The sequence below is a fragment of the Bidens hawaiensis genome, unplaced genomic scaffold (genome assembly GCF_021521415.1).
Source record: "Bidens hawaiensis isolate Kalapana, Puna unplaced genomic scaffold, B.hawaiensis_p1.1 tig00009662_1, whole genome shotgun sequence".
NCBI lineage: Eukaryota > Viridiplantae > Streptophyta > Magnoliopsida > Asterales > Asteraceae > Bidens > Bidens hawaiensis.
This window is the reverse complement of record NW_027491725.1, coordinates 698125-713634: the sequence shown is the minus strand read 5'-3', so window position 1 is coordinate 713634 and position 15510 is coordinate 698125. Positions and strand designations below refer to the sequence as shown.

Sequence of the window (15510 nt, the reverse complement as noted above, 5' to 3'; positions counted from 1 at the left end):
ATTTGCTAATTATTTTTTATTGCAAATTGTTGTTGTAGTCTTTTATGTACACGAATCAACTGGCTTGATGGCTGACTGAGGAATCAAACAAAGACTTAACACTTTATTATGTAGCTCTTGAAGGACAGTCTCACTCTGTGGACTCTTACATTCTAGAGGACGAAAGTAAATCATGTATTAACCTTTTAACCCTTTTTAGCCGCAAGTTTGTGTATTTAATTTGTTTTTTCTTTTCCTCTCTTGATGCAATTCTGATTTTATGCTTTATATTCGCTTTGTTAACATGATTATCTGAAACTTTGAAGTGGATTGTGGTGTTGGAGTTTCACTTTGCTTTGTGTATGTTCATTTGTTTACATGTAGGACATAACTAGGTTTGTTTTAGTATTTAGCACATGTTTGATATATGTATTATTTCTTAAAACCGTTTTACATTCAAATCGACCCCTAGCCCCAGCCCTCGGGTTCAAATATGCAACATATAACAGAAACTATAATATGGACTAGGCCTTAGATGTTTGCGCCCGAACATCCAGTTGGCAGCCCAGCAACGCAGTAACGGCGGGGTAAGCCCAACTAGTGTTATTTAAAGTGGAAAATTAATGATAAAGCACATGATAGCATGATCAACGGGTCTATTCAATAAAAAAAATAGAGAGAAAGCATGCAGGTATATAAGGTATATAAGGGAGCATAATTAATGTACAAACAATATTAATGTTTGGATACTATCGGAGAACTTCTTGTCTGGTGGGGTTGTAGCATCACTTATTTGTTAGACCATGTGTAGTCATAACTCTCCACATCCAGACATTATGCGTCACGTGTCGTCCAGTCAGAGTTATGGTTTTTTACAAAAACAGGCTGTAGTTATAACTCTCCACCCCCAGGCATTATGCGTCACGTGGCGCCCAGTCAGTTTTACATTTTTTGTTTTAATTTAAAACTACATTAAAATAAAAATATAATCAATTTAAAAATAAAAACTACATTAAAATAAAAAAATACATTAAATTAAAAAAAAATGCAATAATAATAAGTTGTCAATTTTTTTCTTTTAAGTTTAGGGACCAATTTTGATTAATAAGGTTAGAAGAGAGGCAATATAGCAAAATATTCAAATAAAAATCCACCAACCCCATCTTCTTCACTTCTTCTTCATCTTTGTTCTAGAGCACACCATGGCAGCCTTTGTTCTTGAGCACACTAAGGTATGCATTTAAATTATTTTTATTATTTAAACAATATATACATAATATTTTAAGACAAAAACTGAATACCACCATCAAATTTTGTTCCAAACCCACGTTATACTCAAAACGCTCAAAAAAAGAACTTCCCCAAAACGCCGAGGGGGCGGTGTGCCCCCGCCGTTATAGCCCAAAACGCCGTGGATAAAGCTCCACTACGCTTAGTCTTATATGGTGGTAATTTGACACCTTTAAACCGCTACATGCAATTTTAAGTTTCAATATTGTAATGAAAAGTAAAGTGTTATTTTCGTCCTTGTGATTTGACAAATAATGCGAATTTAGTCGAAAAAGTTTATTTTTTGCATATGAACCCTCCACGTTTCCCAATTCTTGCCAATTACATCCAAATCACTAACCTCGTTACATTTAATCGTTAAGTCAAGGGTAAACATGTCTTTTTGCTCTTTCTTTATTATAATACTTATATAAGTGAATTGCGGTTTTCGTCCATATGGTTTGTCCAAATCTGCGGTTTTAGTCCAGTGGTTTCAAATTTGCAATTTTCGTCTATATGGTTGCATTTCACTTCCAATTAAACCCGATTTCACTAATCTCGTAAGTTCTGGTAATTAAACCCATCAGTGTACCCTTCACGTGAGGGGCATTTTTGTCTTTTTTTCTGTTTATCCCAAATACACCCTAGCCTCTCACGTGAGGGGGCTTGCGAATTAGTTCTAAGGTTTATTTTGGGAGAAAAAAGACAAAATTGGTCATCACGTGAGGGGCACGCAGATGGGTTAACGCCCAAACTTAACGGGGTTAATAAGATCGGGTTTAATTGCAAGTGAAATGAAACTGCAAGGACAAAAATCGCAAATTTGATAGAGACGAAAATTGCAAACTTGAAACTATTGAACTAAAACTGTAGATTTGGATCCACAGAGACAAAAGACGCAGTTCATTGAAATAAATATTATAATAAAGAAAGAGTGAAAAGACATGTCTACCATCTGACTTAACGATTAAATTTAATGGGGTTAGTGATTTGAATGTAATTGGCAAGAATTGGGAAACGTGGAGGGTTCAAATGTAAAAAATAAACTTTTTGGACTAAATTCGCATTATTTGTCAAACCATAAGGACCAAAATGGCACTTTACTCTATAATGAATGAAGTACTTAGTTTATTCTCATGAAACAATGTTGCTTTAAGACGATCTTTCTTTGCACCGTGTTTTTTCGCTTTAAACATGGCGTGACATATACGAACTTGCTCAAAACAGACGAAGTCCAAAGATCACAATGTATTAAATCAAAAGGCACAAATATCATTACAATAGAATCATAAAAAGGCAAACGCTTATTTTTAGACAATTGACAAATAATCACATGAGGCAGAAACCGGTCATATTATAAAATAAAATTGAAAAACGTGAAAGAAGTAAACGCATAACAGTTCGCCTAGGCGTCCGTGTTGGTTGTGCCAATGGTCAGTTTTGTAGACAAAGTACCTAGAAGGACATGCCGGTGGAGTGAACTATTATGGTGGGAAAGGTGGACTCGGCTCGCTCGGTCCTTCACCATACCGAGCGGAAGCTTAAGGGCGTCGAAGAGGCTGCCGCAAAGGAAGTGTTACTTGCCAAACTTAGTAAAAGCGAAGCCGAACGCGCCTGCACCCAAGCTCAAGCCGCCCTTCAAGAAGCTCTGGTTGCCAAGGAATGGCTTCTTCGAGAAGCATTGTCTCAGGTATGTTTCTTTATCTTTACGCTTTTCTTTGTACATAGAAAAGGTGTTTGACACTTGTATTTTCTTTTGTAGGTTGTGCATCGGGTCTTCTCAGAGACATCCTATGACGATGCTATGAGCGCAGCCCTCAACGCTTCTCACGAGGATGGGGAACGGACCGGCTTCCTGCTTGGTCTAGGGTTCGTTGAGAAAGGCTTCCCGCCTTCCAACTTCCCTTTGTTCGATGTGGACACCGAAGCTGCATATGACCAAGCGGTGAACCAATATGCCGCCTTCCCGCATCCGGTGGTGGAGAAGGTGAAGGAAGTCGCTGCTGCTGATGATGGACTTGCTATCCTCAAGGCTTTCCTTGAACCGCCACGCTCTACTGATGGGGCGGGTCCAAGTGGAAGTGGTCCTGAAGCTTGATTCTGAAGATCCCTTCCCGCTGCTAGGATAGACTAGATTTTGTTTTGTAGGCGGGTAGTTACCCGGCCATTCTTGTAATAATTCGTTTGTGAAATATAAATCTTTTTGCGTATAAGATTGTTATTTCCTTCTTTGGGTTTCTTGCTTTATAAACTTATGACTTGCATACTTAGTTTAAATTAGCAATTTTCCAAGTGTTTAGAATAAGTTAACCTGTTGAACGTGGTTGATAATGGGTTAAAGTTTTGCTTCCTCTTTCGTGATTGTGCGGGTAGAACCGTCACTTGCACTTAGTAGGATGGCTAAAGTTTAACCTTCATCTGACCTGCGTGTAGGTTTTCCTCATCTTTTGAGGATAAGTTAACCTTTGAACGTGGTTGATAATAGGTGTGAAGTTTTGCTTCCTCTTTCGTGATTGTGCGGGTAGAACCGTCACTTGCACTTAGTAGGATGACAAAACTTTACCCATATCTGACCTGCGTGTAGGTTTTCCTCATCCTTTGAGGATAAGATAACCTTTGAACGTGGTTGATAATAGGTGTGAAGTTTTGCTTCCTCTTTCGTGATTGTGCGGGTAGAACCGTCACTTGCACTTAGTAGGATGGCAAAACTTTACCCATATCTGACCTGCGTGTAGGTTTACCTCATCCTTTGAGGATAAGTTAACCTTTGAACGTGGTTGATAATAGGTGTGAAGTTTTGCTTCCTCTTTCGTGATTGTGCGGGTAGAACCGTCACTTGCACTTAGTAGGATGGCAAAACTTTACCCATATCTGACCTGCATGTAGGTTTTCCTCATCCTTTGAGGATAAGTTAACCTTTGAACGTGGTTGATAATAGGTGTGAAGTTTTGCTTCCTCTTTCGTGATTGTGCGGGTAGAACCGTCACTTGCACTTAGTAGGATGGCAAAACTTTACCCATATCTGACCTGCATGTAGGTTTTCCTCATCCTTTGAGGATATGTTAACCTTTGAACGTGGTTGATAATAGGTGTGAAGTTTTGCTTCCTCTTTCGTGATTGTGCGGGTAGAACCGTCACTTGCACTTAGTAGGATGGCAAAACTTTACCCATATCTGACCTGCGTGTAGGTTTTCCTCATCCTTTTAAGAATTTTGTTTTGAACCGTTCGACGCGCGGTTGTCAATAGGTTAATGTTCAGTTTCCTTTCATGATTCATGCGGATAGACCGGCACTTTCATTTAATGGGATAATTGAACTCTTCCCCTTCAACTGACCTGCGTGAAGGTTTGTCATGTTATTGGGTTTGTGCGGGTAGGACCGCCTTCCCACGCAACGACTTCACGTAATGTGAATGCCGTCACCAGTGTTGCATAGTTTAACCGTTCGACGCGCGGTTGTTGATAGGTTATTGTTCAGTTTCCTCATTATGATTCGTGCGGATAGACCGGCACTTTCATTTTTGGGTGCTGAACTTTTCCCCTTCAACTGACCTGCGTGAAGGTTTTGTCCTTTTTGGGTTTATGCGGTCTTTTGCCGTCTTCCCCATGCCACGATTCTTCACGTAATTATGCGGTGAAAGCCGGCATATTAGTGTTCAGAAAAGTATAAATGTAAAATCATCAGCTTCGATGTTCTAAAGAGAATCATTTCCATTAGAAGTGGCTCTTGGCCTTTTCTTTACAAATTGGAATTGATTTACATGCAAACTGTGTAAATGAGCTCCCTTCCATGTTGGGATGGGAGTGCCATCGAGCCGATACGCACCTGGTTCGGGATCTCGTTCTTTACGCAGCATGTAGTCTCGACATTGAAGCTGGAATTTTTATTCGTGTTTTCCCCAGCTGGGGTTCTACACGCACCCGCCTGCTCAGCCTTTATTGCTCCACGAGGTGCGCGAGCGTCCCATCTCTGACAAATGCTTCGACCATGTCTTTTACGTCTATGCATTCTTCAGTGTTGTGGTCTTTTGTCTTGTGAAAGTCACAGTATTTGCTCCGATCAGCATCGTGACGATGTCGGATTATTGGAGGCTTTGGCCACGGGAGCTCTTCAGTGGCGAATATCTCAGTGACGCTTTTGGTGAGTGGCGTCCATCTGGAGTTCCGGTGCGGCTGTACATTATCCCTTCCGCCCAATCGATGTTGCAAGCCGGATGAGGTGTCAAAGTTTACCCTTGACTGCCAAATGCCTAGCTTCCGCTTTTTATTTAGTCGGGCGGTGAGGACGTTGTCTTCTCTCGTCTTCTGAGTGTAGAGGTTTGTGCTCTGTGGGAGATCTCTACCCAGTTGCTTCTCCGTTTCCGCATAGCGTTTTGCTGCTGTCATGATGGCATCCCATGTGGATGGCATGCCATCTTTACCCGTTAGGGTGCGGATGAGCTCTGGGTCATGCGCGCCCTGGATGAAGGCAGCGCGAACAAGATCTTCGCTGATATTGCCCAAACTTAGCTTCTTTGAGTTGAAGCGAGTGATGGAGTTTGGCAGAGATTCATCTTCTTCTCGTATGCATTTGAGGATTGTCCATTGCTCCTCGGTATACTTCCGTTGCTGGCTGAAGTGTTGGCTAAACTTCTGCTGGAAGTCTGCCCAGTCGTAGATGTGGTTGACCGGTAGACGATCAAACCAAGCTCTAGCAGCCCCAACAAGCGTCATTTGGAACATGTAACACCACGTGGGTTCCGTCCAATTGCTGACGGTTGCCCCCGCTATGAACCTGTTCAAATGATCGTCTGGATCAGATATACCGTCATATGTGCCTATGTTAGGCATTTGTTTGGCACTCTTTGGGGCGATTGCTTCCGCAATGTCCCTTGCAAATTTGGACGTTCCCGCATTTGCAACGTTTGGTATGAACGTTTTGGAGAAGTCTCGTGGACTTCCACCTGTGCTTTTTGGTTTGAAGGCTTGTCCAAAATGCCTTTTCGGTTGGGATTCCATTTCCTTACGCTTCCCTTTTGCCCTATGGCGAGGGTTCGCGTCAGATTCGGATTCCTCCGAGTCATCCTCCCAGTATTCGAATTCGTCGGCCTGTTGTACGGAACGCAAGCGTTCGTCCAACTCAGCCTGGAATTTCTTTTGTCGTGCCTCCGCCCATGCCTTAACTTCATCGAGAGTTTGGCGGGGGAATCTTCGTTTCTCAAACTGGGTATCAGTGGATCCCAGTAGGCGATCATTTACTGCACTTGCCCCAGCATGAGTAACTGGGGTAGTGTTTGTAAAATTTACTTCACTTGCCCCGGCTTGGGTAACCGGGGTAGTGTTTGTAAAAACTGTGTTACCGGTATTCCCCCCAGTAGTTGGGGTTGTGGTTACCGGAATTTCTCTAACCATCTTTGTAGAAGTTTGAAAAAACTGGAGAAAAATGTAGTTCTAGCTTTATGCACGGATGGCGCCAATGAAGAAACACTAACCTGACCCCGGACAGATTACTGGTAACCTGGGGGTTAGAGAGATGTTTCCCACGAGGGGTTAGACCCTTGGAAGATGGTTCTTCTGATAACCTGCAAAACAGACACCGTGAGCTCGTCACTGAGAAAGGGGGGGGGGGTTCCTCCTTGTGACCACCCTCCGGCGTGAGAATCAGACTAGATTGCTCTTTAAATATAAAAGTATATTAAGAGATTGCTAGAGCAGATATCAGGTATAATATGATGATATAAGATATGATATGATGATAATGTGATAAGATGGTCATACCATTTGTGGTATTTATAGCCGAAGGTAGGTTTCCAAGAAGGTATGGCCGGCTGCAACAGTGTTCCTGTTCCACCAACAGTAGCCTACGCACGTGCCCTGCTGGTAGTTGGTGGGTAGGTAGCGGTTGATAGCGACCAGGCCTGCTGTATACTATTCCTTTTCCACCAACTGCCGGCTACGCACGTGGTATGACAAGAGTTGGTGAGTAGGCAGCGGCTAATAGTGACATACAGTGTAGGAGCATGCTGCTCGCCATACTGTTGTCTATTAAGCTGTCGTATCTTTAGTCAGATCTTTTTCCCATACCTCGTCAGGTACAGTACAGAAGATCTTCCCGTATCGTACGGACTGGCTTATTTGGGCGGGAGTATTCCCCCTCCCGCCCTTGTGCGGGATTGTTCCCGGCTTCGCTCATTCCTTCAGGTGACACTGAATGATTGAGAGCTAAGTGCCTTGTGCGTGTAGCCTTGCTGCGCGGGTGGCCTTCCCTAATGGCTTGTATCCGAGGCTGCGGGGACAGGCGGAGTCCTTCACCATTGGGAGGCATTTCCTGCGGGACCAGCTTGCGTACTGCGCGTAAGGACGTCACGTCTCTGAGCATGGTTGGTCCTGCGGATCCAGTTGGTTTCTGCGCAGACGTCCCTGTTTAAGGTGAGTCTTGCGGGTCCAACTGGGATCTGCTGGGACCTACCTCTTCACTAACCGTAATGGTTAAGTTTAACCGAGGTTTGGTGATCAATATTGAATTTACTAATCGAAAGTAGCTTTTTAATACCTTAGGTAAAAAAAAGGATAATGTTAAGTTTACATGATAGGTTGGAAGTTGTAGGATGACTAACCGGACTTGTAAATTGGTAAAGAATTACTATTCCCAACGGACATATTTTTTATATTAGAAATTAACCAAAGGGTTTGTGAATATACCTTGATCTGATAAGATATGAGACGAGACCCAGAGTCCAGGTGCCAAAACTGATCATTTGTATTAAATGGACATGTTGTAAAGCATTGTAGGCCTCAAAACCGGGTGGTAGGAAATGACTAGACGTTGGGCTATGCAAAATCGTCTAGGCCTGATCGACATGATCAACTGTTGGAGTGAACTTTTGGGACACGAGAGCAAATAGTTGGGCCCGAACATTACCTATGCTGAACGCAGATGACCTGCTAAGGAGCGTTGTGTCGGAATTGGGCACGTGCCTTGCATTAACATCAGTGGGAGTGGTGGACTCCAATAATTTGCCTAGGTAGGGGCATTTGTACAAGGAGCTAAATTGTCTTGCGGCTGTGATCCTCAGACACTCCCACATGTGTTGCGGCCTCTTCCTCGGTATTGATTACACGGAGGCAAAAAGGAGCGAAGCCCTTGAATCAACAGTAGCAAATGGGAAGAAATGACGATAATGTCATTAATTTAGGGTTCATGTAGAAAAGGCTATCATCATCATCATCATCATCATCGTACTCAGTATATCCCACCAATAGCAATGCTATGGTAGGGTCTGAGGAGGGTAAGATGTAGACAGCCTTACCTCTATCCCATAGGGATAGAGAGGCTGCTTCCGGTGAGACCCCCGGCTTGATAGTAGTTTTGAATCAAGCCTTGGACATAAGACACATAACACTCAATCATCGGGACACCGGCTGATTGGTGCATGTGCCCTTGTCTTTCGGCTATCAACGCCACCACATGATGCCTGATTAACCTTCCACCACTTTTAACGTTATTTTCACGTGATTAGTAAAATAACGTCAAAATTAGTGCAATTTTACTTTTGCCCACCCAAGGGTTCACACATATATACATTATATGTGCGCACCGCAAGCAGGGCGTATGTAGAAAAGGCTATGATACCATATAAAAGTTTTTAGTATCAATACATTTCAAGATTTTATTTACAAATATATAATAGTCCGTTGTGAAGTCCAGAAATGCATACAATGGGTATGTTTGGCATGAAGCTTTTAGGAACTTTTTTAAGAAAAAGCTCATACTCAATTAAAAGTCTTGTTTGGTTCAAGGAGCTTGAAGCTTTTTGGTTAGGAGAAAAAGCTTAAAGCTTCTACTAGTACTTAAACAACCTTCCAAAATAAATACATTTACTATTATTGTTTTTAGTTATGCTCATTTTAGTAATTTTATACATTTTATTAAAAACTCCAGCTACTCTGTCAAACATAATCTAAAAAGCTATAGCTTCCATCCACCAGCTAGTTTTGCCAAACATACCCAATATACATAATTATTTTAACTTTTAATTTTGTGTGTGTTGGTGTGTGTGTGGGGGGGGGGGGGTGTACAAGTTTGTTGTAGGAAAAATGAGTGTTTTTGAAGAAGTTTTGGATTTTTACATGCAGTCGATGTGGCGGTTGGTAAAGAGTTATTATCGTGGGTGCTCTTAACACCAACTTTTTCTGCGATCGTTAAGAGTATAGTGTAAGTCCATAGGCGTTTTAGTCACATTTTGATTCTTGAAAATCCTCTATAAAAACATCATCTCAACACACCTTGGCACGCCAAAAACACTCTAAAACACCATCCTTCATTACTTCGATCAACTATGGATATAAACACTCAAGACTCAACTTTTCTCCCTCTACAAGAGAAAATAGTCCATAACAACAAGACGGCCAGGGCCATAGAGCTCATAATTCTTTCTCTTCTTCTCTCCATGCTTGTTTACCGGGTCATTTCTTTCAATGACCAAACCCACTATATCCTATGGTTGCTCGCTACTATATGTGAGTCATGCTTCACTTTCATATGGATTCTATGTATCTGCATCAAATGGAATCAATCCTCCATAAAAACGTATCCCGATCGACTCTTGAAAAGGTAAAGCATGTCTCAAAATTTATAATGTAGACGGTTCGCAGGTTTTAGGACGTTTAAAGATATATTTTAGCTCTTGAGTGCTTTATTGTGTGAAAAACAAAATTACTTGTATATTTAGCGTTTCTTAATTTTTCTCTCATGTATATGTTGCTAAATGTTTAAGGGTAAACGAATCTGAGTTTCCGGCAGTAGATATCTTTGTCACCACTGCGGATCCCATCCTAGAACCATGTATCATAACAATGAACACTGTTTTATCATTGTTGGTGGTGGAATACCCAGCAGACAAGTTAGCTCTTTATCTTTCTGATGACGCTTGCTCACCGCTTACGTTTTATTCACTTGTTGAGACCATAAAGTTTGCAAAACTTTGGGTACCGTTTTGCAAAAAGTATAATGTCCAAGTTAGAGCTCCATTTCGATACTTCACTCGAAACTCCACCCCTGTAGAACATGATTCTTTGGAGTTCCAACATGAATGGAAAAAGATGAAGGTAAACTAAAGATTTTTCTATGATTAATTAGCACTGCACAAATTCACATGCTCTTTTATCTACGTGTGATTACAGAACGAATACGCTGATCTATACAACAAGATAGAGGTTGCAGCTCAAAGGCCATTCAGATGTGATCGTGATTCCGATTTTGTTGTTTTCTGTGACGTTAACCAGTCGGAACACCCCACTATCATCAAGGTACCATGTCCAAGCATTACCTTTATCCCATTTGATAGCAAAATCCTGAACTTTTGATGTCATCCATGTGTTTAATAAAACTCCCCAATGAGACAAAAATGGCAGAAAAATTGTCACTTGCTAGCTTTTCGGTGGTTCACAATAAAATTGCCAATTTTGATGTGATAATGCAAGTTTGTTTGATAGCATAACCACATGATTTAATTCTGTCCCGTGAGTCCGTGACAGTGTAAAAGATAAGGAACAATATAGCCCTTTTATATTTTGGGATAGTTGGACGTACATACCTCAATTTTGTATAATCTTAGATAAATATCATATTAATGTGTTATTCGAGATGGTAGGCGCGCAAACTTAATATTGAGTCCCTAGGTAAATCCCACTTTATGACCTTAAACACCAACACACTAATTTCAGGCATTTTGGTTGTCACACTTTGGCTATCTTGTGCTGAGCCATTAAGAGGTCTAGCCAATTATAAAGCTCCATAAATCATTCAGATGTATCTTTTAAATTTACCAAACGCACTCTACGTACCTAGCTCTAAGGTAATAGCCATTTAATGAAATCCTTAAGAAATTACCAGACAACCCCTTAACCATGCTTAGGTAAGAGTACTATTAGTTAGTACGAGAAGTTTGGTGTTATATGGTTGTAAAGCTAAATGTTAGAAATAACAAAAATAATGAAACACTGTTACTAAAAGATATTGAAGAGAGCAGCTAGCTTTGCTATCATTTTTTTTACATATGACATATCATTAGCATTAAGAAAACAATTTCAGTTATCCAAATTACCCGTTTATTAAATTATAGGATAACTTTTTTTCTATTTTAAAAAATTGTGAACTGCTGTAGGTTATATCAGAGAACACAGACCTACCCCATGTAATATACATCTCAAGAGAAAAAAACACCAAGCATCATCATCATTACAAAGCTGGAGCTATGAATGTTTTGGTTAGTACATTTATATCTTTATTTACTAAAATCTCTTCCAGAATATGTGTGTGTATAAATTATAAAAAAAGCCGACTCGCAAAAAAGATATATATTATTAATATGCATCTTAATATGTCTATCCAACTTTCTTTAAGTGAGCAGACTAGAGTATCGGGAATAATGACGAATGCACCTCTGATGTTGAATTTAGATTGTGATATGTATGCAAACAATCCACAAGTTTTTCTTCATGCCATGTGTGTGGTATTTCATTACAAGAATGATCCAGATTTTGGTTTTCTTCAATTCCCTCAAGCTTTTTATGACGGATTGAAGGACGACCCGTTTGGGAATCAGCTTGCTAATCTTTATGTGAGTATATTTAACTTCTTTAATCTTTTGTTCTTAATATCCTGGTCTTCAAATTCTAGTACAAATATCTCACATGAATATAAATAATCTCATTCACAACACAAATCCAAACACCTTTTAAATTCTTAAATAGTCATCAGAATTTATTAATTCTAACCTTTCTGTTACATTTATAACAGTATTTATTGAATGGAATGGCATCTATTCAAGGGATGATATATGGAGGAACAAATTGTTTTCATAGACGAAAGGTTATCTATGGTTTATCTCCAAATGATCAAATGAAAGCCGGTATGCTCATTTAAACTTGTTTATAAGTTTTACTCTTTTATTTCATGGGGTTGTATGCTCATGGCTAACTATTCACAACATTTTTTTTGTTAAATAGAAAATATAAGAAATGAAGATCTACATAAAGTCTTTGGAAAGTCATTTGAATTTAGAGAATCAGCTGCTCGGATATTATTAGGATCACAAGCAAAAAAAGAAAATCGAACGAGTCCCTCTAGTTTAATTCAGGCCGCAATCGATGCAGCAGGCAGCAACTACGAGTATGGTACACGTTGGGGAAAAAAGGTAAAAGGTTTATGTTGTGTCATTTCAATTAACAATTTGCTAGCAAATATTTTACGCAAATTGGTATAAGCAAAGAATATTACAAAACTTAAGTGTCCTCCATATACATCATCCCTTCTTAAATGACTTAAATAGACTTTAAACATAGTAAAATATTCTAACTGTGATATTATTAAATAATCCTATAAATATATTTTCAGGTTGGTTGGCTTTATGGGTCAGCAGCAGAAGATTTTCTAACAGGAATAAACATACATGCTAGAGGATGGAAATCCGTCTTTTGCTCACCAGAGCCGCTTGCCTTTCTTGGTTGTGCACCGTCAACATATCAGAGTTCATTGACCCAACAAAAAAGATGGGCCATCGGGCTTCTTGAGGTCTTTTTCTCTAATAAAAACCCGTTACTTCTTACTATAAAAGAAAACCTTTGGTTCCGACAAGCCCTTGCTTACTTATGGGTATGTATATGGGGAGTCCGATCCATTCCGGAGATATGTTACGCATCTCTTCCTGCATACTGTTTGATCACAGACTCACATTTCTTGCCCAAAGTCAACGAACGGGCTTTTATTATCCCTGTGGGTATTGTTGTCATATACTATGTTTATAATTTGTGTGAGTGTAAACTTCTAGGCGTGTCACTACGTATGTGGTGGAATTTACAGAGAATGGGGAGAGTGACTGCTTTGACAACATGGTTATTTGGGTTTTTAACTATGATGTTAAAGCTTATGGGTTTATCAAAAACTGTCTTTGAAGTGACCCAAAAGGAACACAAGTCGACTAATTGTGGTGGTGATGTTGATGGTGTTGGTGATAATGATGAAAAATACGCTGGTAGGTTTACTTATGACAAGTCACCCGTGATCGTGCCAGGTGTTGTCATTCTATTAATCAACATAGTTGCGTTGGTTAGTGGCATGTTAAGATTATTAAAGGTGGACTATAGTGAAATAGGGTTAGGAGAAATGTTTTGTAGTATTTGGTTGTTTCTTTGTTTTTGGGAGTTCTTCAAAGGGTTGTTTGGAAACGGGAAATATGGGATTCCATCATCGACGATTTGGAAATCGGTAGCGTTGGCTTTATTCTTTGTGCACTTGTGTAGAAAATCTTCTCAATAGTTGTAGATTATTCAATAATTTATGATGGATGCTTTAGTTTTTTTTATCGAACTGTAACATTGCTACTATAAATAAAAATCTAGATTCTTGGAGTTCCATCTATATGAAGCCAAATTACATACTATATAATTAGTAAACTTTGATGAATAGTGAATGTTTTTGATTGGTGCATGGATGCGGTGGCTAAATGCGATTGGCGGAGGGGGTGGCTGTTCAATCAGTGGATGTCACCCGGCCACTTAGACACTGACGGTCTAACCTGCAATTTTGTTTTGTTTTACAACGTGTTATATATATATATAGACGGAAACAGTTATAAATGCAAAAAAGAAAGTTGGTGTGGTGTAGGGATAGCAACGGGTCGGGTATTGGTAATCCCATATCCATACCCGTTTGTAAAAACCGTGTCCTATACCCGGCCCATTACCCGTCGGATTTCGGGCATACCTACGGGTATCGCGTATACCTGTTGGAACTTTCAAGTACATTTTTTTAAACATTATATTTATTTTATACATTTTATTTATACAAAAATTATTACAAATTTAAATATAAGGCACTCCATATACAAAAGTGTGACAATAAATAAATAATATCATTATAACTTTTATATATATTTTTATATATGTGCTTCACAACCTATGAAATACAAAGAATTTTTCGAGTATACAACTCGGGTATATAGTGCGGGTAAACGGGTATGTGTTTTCGGGTAATCGGGTCGGGTATCATCTAATCTCATACCCGGACCGTACCCGCAAAATTTTTTAAAACATAATCCATACCCCGCCCATATCCATCGGGTTTCGAGTATACTCGTCCCATTTGTTTCGGGTTTCGGGTATACCCGTCGAGCTCGGGCTTTTTTCTCATCCCTAGGGTGGTGGAAAGTTTTTGTTTGGACCATTAATTAAAATTGAAGGGACAATTACTATACTATGCTTCAGTCTATATACATCATAAGATTGAGTTTGGTTATAAGATATATACTTTAGCATGTTTTGAATTTTTAATTTTGATGGCCCGCTTTTGTCCAAACTCGCGACCATTTGACCTGCATGATCAGAAGTAGGCCACGGCTCTTTATCTTCACCTTAAATTTAATTGTGTGGTCATAATAAATTCGTAACGAGGGTTATAGCTTCTAGTACAACGTGTTTGCCCTGTTGCGAAGATATTATTTTTGAATTTTATAATATAATATTGCCCCGACTAGACTAGATGATCACCATCACTCAGAACAACCTGCTACAGCCGGTATAACCCATCGGTCGATCATTTCCCCAACTTTCTACGCTCTCTCTTTGTCGCTAGATTGGCCGTCGTCCAAAATGAGGATGCAGGGATCGAGACGGAGTAAATACCCAAAAACTTATATATTTATGATTTATGAAAAATGAATACCTCCAAATCATCATTAATGTTATAACCTCTCCCCTGAACTGAACGTACTCCAAGTGTATCAATCAACTAGCTAGAGACTGAGTAAATATCGAAATCGATCCAAAATCTTATAATAAGAGAAAAGGATATAAGAAATTTTATTATACGTTTACACGTGCATACCAGTCTTAATACATATGTTTCTTTGTTCATTAACTGCACGTCACAAACAACCAGGTACGTGAACCAACCAACCTTTTGGTTTTCTATCGTGTTTTAGGACAAGGAATATACCTTTGCTAATGCTTGAATATATAATAATAATATCTGAAAGATATTCTTCTGTCGTCATGCCTTCATTCCCAAGTACTTCCAACATATTAGGATCTAAGAACAAATCATAATTAGTTAAGAAACCTGAAATCTTGACTTGGAGTTGATAGATATGTATTCACCTAGTCCAAAGGTAAGAAGCCTTATATTAATTTAGTACTGGCATTTAATTTTATTACCTGACCAACAAATCATCTTCAATAAAACTCGATAACGTGAATAAAGAAATACCTTTAAAAGCTCATACAG

At 39.5% G+C, this 15510-nt stretch overlaps 1 protein-coding gene across 1 annotated transcript; it reads left to right on the top strand.

Moving 5' to 3' along the window:
* The first annotated feature begins 9439 nt into the window (after positions 1–9439).
* On the top strand, positions 9440–13550 carry LOC143533361 (cellulose synthase-like protein H1). Its single transcript, XM_077028180.1, has 8 exons — positions 9440–9840; positions 10004–10334; positions 10410–10535; positions 11393–11494; positions 11639–11848; positions 12028–12139; positions 12237–12424; positions 12625–13550. The coding sequence occupies exons 1-8, from the start codon at positions 9566–9568 to the stop codon at positions 13543–13545; spliced, it is 2265 nt and encodes a 754-aa protein (XP_076884295.1). The 5' UTR covers positions 9440–9565; the 3' UTR covers positions 13546–13550.
* Positions 13551–15510: the final 1960 nt, after the last annotated feature.

Bases quoted from the DNA above. Each gene is read 5' to 3' on its own strand.
- LOC143533361 (XM_077028180.1), top strand. From the start codon at position 9,566: ATGGATATAAACACTCAAGACTCAACTTTTCTCCCTCTACAAGAGAAA. The intron at 11,495-11,638 runs GTTAGTACATTT...TTAAGTGAGCAG, and splicing joins CTGGAGCTATGAATGTTTTG to ACTAGAGTATCGGGAATAAT. The intron at 11,849-12,027 runs GTGAGTATATTT...CATTTATAACAG, and splicing joins ATCAGCTTGCTAATCTTTAT to TATTTATTGAATGGAATGGC.